This window comes from Helicoverpa zea, chromosome 17, assembly GCF_022581195.2.
Source record: "Helicoverpa zea isolate HzStark_Cry1AcR chromosome 17, ilHelZeax1.1, whole genome shotgun sequence".
In the NCBI taxonomy this organism is placed as follows: Eukaryota; Metazoa; Arthropoda; class Insecta; order Lepidoptera; family Noctuidae; genus Helicoverpa; species Helicoverpa zea.
Window position 1 is genome coordinate 10,945,888 of NC_061468.1, and position 8,191 is coordinate 10,954,078.

General features: G+C 36.5%; 1 protein-coding gene and 1 long non-coding RNA gene across 2 annotated transcripts; one reads left to right on the forward strand and one right to left on the reverse strand.

The window, feature by feature from the left end:
- Window positions 1-65: 65 nt before the first annotated feature.
- Window positions 66-626, reverse strand: LOC124637978. Its single transcript, XR_006985315.1, has 2 exons — window positions 470-626; window positions 66-168 (listed from the first exon to the last, which is right to left on the reverse strand). It is a non-coding gene; the product is annotated as an uncharacterized LOC124637978 (long non-coding RNA).
- Window positions 144-8,142, forward strand: LOC124637975 (minor histocompatibility antigen H13). Its single transcript, XM_047174729.1, has 7 exons — window positions 144-335; window positions 2,694-2,875; window positions 3,262-3,436; window positions 3,974-4,157; window positions 4,554-4,704; window positions 5,240-5,398; window positions 5,992-8,142. The coding sequence occupies exons 1-7, from the start codon at window positions 144-146 to the stop codon at window positions 6,059-6,061; spliced, it is 1,113 nt and encodes a 370-aa protein (XP_047030685.1). The 3' UTR covers window positions 6,062-8,142.
- Window positions 8,143-8,191: the final 49 nt, after the last annotated feature.

An 8,191-nucleotide genomic window follows, 5' to 3' on the forward strand; every position in this document is an offset into this window, starting at 1 on the left:
TTTGGAATGTAGTCTGTGTAGTAGTGTGAGTAGCCAACCTTCCAAACATAACTGACAACTGTACATTTGTCATTTTCTTGTCAAACTTGCTCCGAAGTGCGAAATCCATCTCGCCACGCATTTTGGCAAATAACTCATACGAAATGGCAGAATCAGCGACGGAGATCCCTATAAACATAGAGGAGGCAGTTAGGGAAACTGTGAAAAATGTTACAGAAAAGCCGCCGACGAGTATTGAAGGGATTGCGATTGCATACCTGAGTTTAGTGATTATGGCTGTTTTACCTATATTCTTTGGGGCTTTCCGATCTGTAAAATACTTGAAGGAGCAAAAGGTGAGACTGAACAGAGTTTTATTATGTTAGGGTATAATTTTATCACATACTTGTTGAGTTTAGTTGGACCCAATGGGATTGATACACGTTTTATCATCGTGGCATATGTTACTGTCAAATGCTCAAGATTTTACCTTGAAGACATTCAAAACATGATGTGTTGCCGCTAACAATGCGTGTCTCCGTCACCTGTAATCGCCGATAACGTTGTAATTAATTTTGTGACTTGGAGATGATTATGCCTACAATCTCACACACTTGTAGTTTCCTCACACATCATATTTATTATGTTTTCCTTATTGTACCATTATATCTTTAGTTGTATCCTTGATTCATAGACTACTTTAACTGATTTACTTTGAAATAGAACTTACTCAGAAATCACATTTTTGTTTATGTTATCACTTGTCCGATAGAATTGATTTGAATAATTTAAACATGTAAATATAATTGTATGACTCGTAAATAGAAATAGAAATTGAACTTTAAACTTAGCAAAATTAAAAAGTAACATATTTGGCAAAACTTGTATCTATAAGTACTAATATTATAAAGAGAAACTTTGTTTGTTTGGTTGTAATTGATTAACTCAAAAACTACTGGACCGTTTTTAAATATTCTTTCACCATTAGAAAGCTATATTATCTGCGAGTAACATAGGCTATATTTTATCCCGGTGTGGGCAGTAGCTCCCACGGGACACGGGTGAAACCGCGGTAAAACGGCTAGTGTTGAAATAAACCTAAACAGTGAAAATACCTTTTCTATCTAGAGAAGTGGCATCATCCTTTGATGACTAGTTGGTTTATTTTGAGGTATCAACAATCAATAATGCAGTAGAAAGTATGTTTTGTTTTTGATTTCTGCCAGATTTCAAGTATTTGTTCAAAAGTTTACATGCCACCATTAGCACTGGCTGTCATTTGAACATCTCCGGTAGTCATAACGGGTAGTCAGAAGCCAGTAAGTTGCCCTGGTAACTGGATTGAGGAGGTCAGATAGGCCTCCTAGATACCCTAGATTGTTTCTTGTAAAACACTGCTATTCAGCTGCAAGCGGTTAGACTGTAAGCTGACTCCAACATAGTTGAGAAAAAGCAGGGCAGATGAGATGATCTATTTGTCACCAAACAACAGGAAATAATATCCCAAAACTCTTAAATGGTCAAAACAAACTCTTTAAAGCACGAACATAGCATATTATGTAAAAATATTTAATTATGCAAAACAGTGTAATTTTTTTTATAAATGTATGATGCAACATGTCTTTAGTTAACTGTATAATTTCATTCATCATCATCATCTTCATCATCAGCCTATCGCAGTCCACTGCTGGACATAGGCCTCTCCAAGTGCACGCCACTGAGATCGATTTTCTGTATAATTTCATTGCTACTGTAAAAATACATCTTACAGTACAAACAAATTAACTAGCATGACTAATATTTTTTGCTAAGTCAGAGTAGACTTTGACCCTACTGGTTGATAAGGCTCCTTAGTACTTGTTTATTATATAGTTAAAAGTAAAAAAGTAGTAGGTCAATCAGATTATGTGATTGTATTGTATTTTATTAACTAGTTACCGACTGCAGTTTCACCAGAACGAACTACGTCTTATACCCAGATGGGGATGAAAAGTATCCTAAATCTCTCTCTAGTTCTACACTGTCACTGCACCAATTTTAAGCTGTATTATAAGTACCATTCTTTAGTTACCTATGTATAGTGTAACTAACTGACACTACTTTCTTCTATGTATGGTCCATTCAATAGCAATACTTTCCATCTTATATCCTTTCATAGACTTAGACTGAAAATATGCACAGTTTGTTTATAAAAAAAAATTGCATAAAGAACTTCTCGCAGGATGCGATTGAATCCACAGGAAACAGCTAGTTGACCTATTTTTGCACAACAGGGTGTTCAGAGTGCGGCGTGTCTGCTAAATTTACTTCAATCAATTGCGATATCAATATAATACACAAATGGCGATCTGATGCATTTTGTATGCAGATTTATCAGTCAGTCACTAAATAGAACAGGAGACTTAAAGAAGGTCATGTTAATACATTATATTTTCTATAATATATTGTTACAGTAACATAGCCCCGGATTTGTATACAAGTATATGAATAAGGCTTAAACCTTTGACTATACACATATGTATTTTGTAGTCTGCAACTAGTCCTTACTAATCAAATATGAAATGACTGTTGAACACTTTAAAAAATACGACAAATAATAAATCTTGGGAAGAACATACCTATGCAGTTTGTTTATAATTATGTAATATTCTCAGAACATTCGTGATGTCTCGGGAAGAGGCCAGTTGGAGTAAAATAAATTTCTTTGTCCACAGGAATCAGGCGAGCGCACAGAGACGATGTCCAACAAGGACGCGCTGATGTTCCCACTGATCGCGTCCGCCGCACTCTTCGGCCTCTACATATTCTTCCAGTTCTTCTCCAAGGAGTACATCAATCTGCTGCTCACTGGCTACTTCTTCTTCCTAGGAGTACTGGCGCTCAGTCATCTGCTTAGGTAAGGAAAATGAATGTTTATTGTATCATGCTTATCTACTTACTTTGGTCTACTTTTGCTATACAAAATAATAAAAGTGCTGCACCTGTCAAAAGCAGTTAAATGTAAAGCACTCATTTACTCTATATTCTTATTTCGAGAAGAATCTTTAATACAACTTCAAAGTATTGCAAAATAACATAATAGTTTTTAAACTTCAAAGCCACGTCATTTTGTAATCAACTTTTAAAATGTAATAATATTCTTTAAAAAAAAGTCTGAAATAAATTCGAATGGAAGCTTTATAGTTTACGAAAAGAAAAGTAGGTACAAAACATATAATTTTGCCATGAAAAATGTTTTAGGAAAAACCGAACCAGTTGCTTACCATAACCTTTCTCCCACAGTCCAGTGATCTCATTCATGGTGCCAGCATCGATCCCGAACGTGTCGTACCACATCCACTTCACGCGCGGCGAGGCCGGCACGCGCTCAGACATCATCAACTACAAGTTCACGTCGTATGACATCATATGCCTCATCATCTCGCTGGGGATGGGCGGCTGGTACCTGCTCAAGAAGGTGAGGATGTGTTCCTAGTGTAGGTTGCAAAGTGTAGTCTCACTATAAGACATATCATCGATACGAAAGAAGAAGAAGAAGAAGTAGTGTAGGTTTATAGCTGAAGAGTTTGTAGTGGTTTCCATAGCCGTTCCTCAAGTCTCATCTCAATTCTTTTGTTTTTACTTCAACCAGGCCATAACTTTTGAACTAGATAATGAATTTTCAATAACTATAGCTAAAACAACCAAATTGATGTAGTGTGAGCTTTGGAAATAATTGCCAACCAAAACTGTTCTTTAAGAAACAACACATTTTCCAAAGAAAGACTTTATATTCTGTATTTGATACTGAGAGATGAAATTAAATGCCTTCCATTTATAAATGGGAACACCAAAAGTGTATGTTGTATAAATCCCTCTCTATCTCTAGCCTGATGGGCTATTCGAAAAGAATTCATTTCGAAAAAAGTGCCTAAAAAAGCTCTTTCAAAACTTGCAAATATGTAGTTGCAAGTAATATATTTTATCTTAACCTCATATTCCATTCTCCCCACAGCACTGGATAGCCAACAACCTGTTCGGCATCGCATTCGCGGTCAACGGCGTGGAACTCCTGCACCTGAACAACGTGGTGACCGGCTGCATCCTGCTCAGCGGCCTCTTCATATACGACATCTTCTGGGTCTTCGGCACCAACGTCATGGTCACCGTCGCCAAGTCCTTCGAAGCGCCTATTAAATGTAAGTTGGTTTTTATGTTTGAATGTTACTTTGCTTGTGATTTAGGGAACACCTTTTTTCCTAGAAATATGAGGCTTTTAATTATTGTCTGTGTAAGCTCTTGACCTAAATGTTTACAATAATATCTCAGGAAATATTGAAAGGTGTGCTCCTAGAGTTGTCTGATTTTGACGTTCAGAAAATCTGATCTAGTATAATTATTTTTTTAATTAAATTTCTAGTGCAGGTAATTTTAAAATTTTATTAAATCCCGGACATTAATGAATTTTTTTCCTTTATTCATTCAAACAGGCTAAGATCTATAAAACGAATTTCCGTCAATCATAGTTAAGAATCATCCTTATTCAACTAAATTTGCATATAAACAACAAATACTAACACCATAATATTCCACAGTGGTATTCCCTCAAGACTTGCTGGTGAACGGGCTGGACGCGAGCAACTTCGCCATGTTGGGTCTCGGCGACATCGTGGTGCCCGGCATCTTCATAGCTCTGTTACTGCGCTTCGACAAGAGCCTTAAGCGAAACAGCGAGTTTTACTTCAGGTAAGAAATTGCTTTTGTAACTTGAACTGATAAACTGTACTTTAGTTTTGTTAAACGCACAGAATTGGGAGGTTTTAGGTATATTATTGAAGTCGGTATTCTCAATATTGAACAGAAAATTATGAACTCCTAACATTATGGTGCATTTTTAAGCCAGGTATTCGAGTCATTTGGCTGAAATAAATTTGTGAATGTGTTATTACATGACAGATGGGTGTGACTGACCTAAGTTACAGCTGTATAGTTATCGGCAAATTTTCTGTCTTCACTGAACATTCTACATGTCGCTGTGTGGGATGGATATTCTTGGGCTCAGAATTGAGAGAACTGTACCTACTTTTTTCGGAGTTTTGAATCAGACACATTATTTTTATATATTTATTTTTTCACACAATTTATTATTCTCAGCAAAAACACATAGGAATGTTACTAAGAGTGGGCGTTTTGGTAGTTATCTTTTGCTTTTGAGGTTCTAAAAGTGCTGATTATCATCCTATTTTGGAATAAGGTTATTGACTTCTCTTGTATCATTCAGGGCGACATTCACGGCGTACGTAGTAGGCCTCCTGGCTACGATCTTCGTGATGCACGTGTTCAAGCACGCGCAGCCGGCGCTGCTGTACCTCGTGCCCGCCTGCCTCGCCACGCCGCTGTCGCTAGCCCTACTCCGAGGCGACATCAACGCCTTGTTCAGGTCAGTATTTACTACGAAAACTTCACTGTAATTATTAGGAATCCAAAAGAGGGCCCACTAGGGCTAAACGTCGAGACATTCCTCAAGGAAGAGTTTTGGCCAAAGGGTGTCATCTATCAGAGGTTCCGAGGATAGCTACGCGACACCTCTCAGCGTAACACGACGCCTTTTGTTTAAAAAGAGTTACCGCGGCATTTGTACATAAAGTTCTTCAGAAGGAACATGATGGTTTTAGTCATTTGCTGATTTCCCATAAAAAAGTAATCCAAAAGTACTAGCGATTGTAAGGGTACTGGAAAAGTAAATGTCCTGAAAAATACGGACCCATCACGTGAAGATGCTGCTTGCATTCAGTAAACACTAATCAACTATTCAATATTGTTTAACGCATGTTTTGGTGTGTCCTCAAATTCCAAGAGTGACGCGTTTCCCTACCTGGAACGCAAAATGCTCTAGTCAGGCCCGAGTTTTTAAATAATTAAAAGGCCGAAAAATTTGCGAAACCTAAACGACCTATAAAAAGAACTCGCCCTCTGATTACAAAAACAATAATGTTCGAAAGTGAAATAATAAGCAATATTTTTGATCCACAGCTACGAGGACCAGCCAGCGATAATAGAAGCGGAAGCGGAAGACACGAGCAAGTCAAAAAAGACTGAATAGGCGATCATTCGGCCACGTCCAGAGCACAAATACAGCACAGCTACCGTTTAAGTACATTGACTTGTAGACCACGTGACGTGGGTTGTGACGTCACAGTTCATTTGATGTATGTAGTGAGCTCCGTTTACATTACTATGACAATGCGATATTAATGGCCAGTTTCACCGGTTATTGATAGTCTCTGATAGCCTGTCAGGACCTTATCTGACAGATAAACTGTAACTTGGTTTCACTGGTCCCGGACAGCAATATCTGGCGGAAATTATAAGGAGCCTTTATCTGACAGATAACTGACTTTATCGGTAACCGATGAAACTGGCCACAAATGTCTGATTAAATATACTATTTCTGATATACTGGGCATGATTCAGCAAACCCTGATGACCGGTTCCTATATTTTTTTATTTACAGGAATCGGCATAAGTATTGTCTCTGTCGTTAGGTGTCGTAATCTAAACTCAGCTCTAGGGATCGTTTAGAAACCGCGCATTGTTGCTGACTCGCTTTGCTCTCTTACCTCCTTACAGTATGACCTTTTTAAACTGCTATTTTCCTTTTCGTCCTGAAACGTTTTATTACTAGTCGATCAACATTTTATGTGACTAAAAAAACACGGTTCGATTTCTAAACGGTCCCACATCATATGATGTTCTATAAAAATGTACGTAAATGTTGCTATTGTAAAAAAAAAATGAAAGGGTAATTTTAATTTAGACTTCCGACGTATCTTCCATTGTAGTAAATTAAACATGTCGAAAATATTCCGGCGATGATGTCAGGTTGAATTTGTCTAGTAATTATTGTAAATGTCGTGTCACAAATTCTATTGAAAATATGCACGGTTGATATAAGATGTATGGAGATAAATTGTTGCATTTATTATTAGCTCCGAATGTGTTTTTTCAGGCCAAATTATGTGAAGAACAAACGCAAAGGTTTTATTGAGAGCTTATATTTTTAGGGCTAACTTATCGTTGTGTTGGGCTCCCGCAGCCATACTTTAGATACTAATTGAACATCGAACATTCCAGTACACCTCCTGACCTCATCGTCATCAGCTGTAGATATGATCGGATGATGTAACATATTTATTAAATTGTTTAAATTATAGCAACACTGCGTCCAAATTAATTTCTATATTTTTATGTTGAATTAAATAATTTTTATACTATTTTTCGTTAAGGTATTTTTTATGGAAAAAAATCATTTTATATGTCTTTGTTTTCTGTGGAACTTAATAGTAAGTTTTATATTTTGTTAACATCTACTATGTCAATGTCAAAAGTTACCGATGCAAAGTATTCGCTGAAGATTTCATCCGTTTTCTATAACATAGTTATGTTAAGTACAATAAATATATCATATAAACGTGGTATGTTGCTATTTTTACCTTCGCCTTATTTGGTAGTTCCTTATTTCGATTTTTGTAACTTAACTGACCGAATTTCTGAAATATGGGTACAAAATGTACTTTATACTTAGAATATATTGAAGTTAGTGGTCTTTCTGTCGCTACGGAACACCTCAGAGTGACAGACATGGCAAGAGATATGAGCGGTGCTTTTAGTTGAATGACGTCGAGTATTCGGACTGTCTCCTAAAATAGTAAAATCATTGATACACTACTACATTTGTCTATGTGTGTTAATTGGGAGACAAGTCCTTAGCAAGAATTTAAGATCCTATAGGCAATTATGTATATAAAACTTTTATACCTTCTTAGGGGTAGATTCCAATACATGTTTATTATGGGTAGCCATTATTTTGGTTGTGGTGGCATCTTTCAAAACTGACACTGATCATATATGAAATCGACTTAGGATTTAAATATCACTTTGATTATCTATGTAGTGAACAATATTTGTGTAAATTAGAACACAAAATAGTGCATTTAATGTAAACTTTTCGGTTTCTAATCGTATTTAAGATATTCTACGATAATCGCGACAACTGTGGACTACCCTGGACTTTATGAAACATGATTTTAATAATAACGTATATAATTAGTGGACATTGAATGTATCATAATACATGTTTGTTGGTAATGAATACTGAACTGTAATAAAAATGATCGGATCAGTCAACTGGCTTTAATTTTTTACCTTCACAACGCCAAAATAAAACGCACAA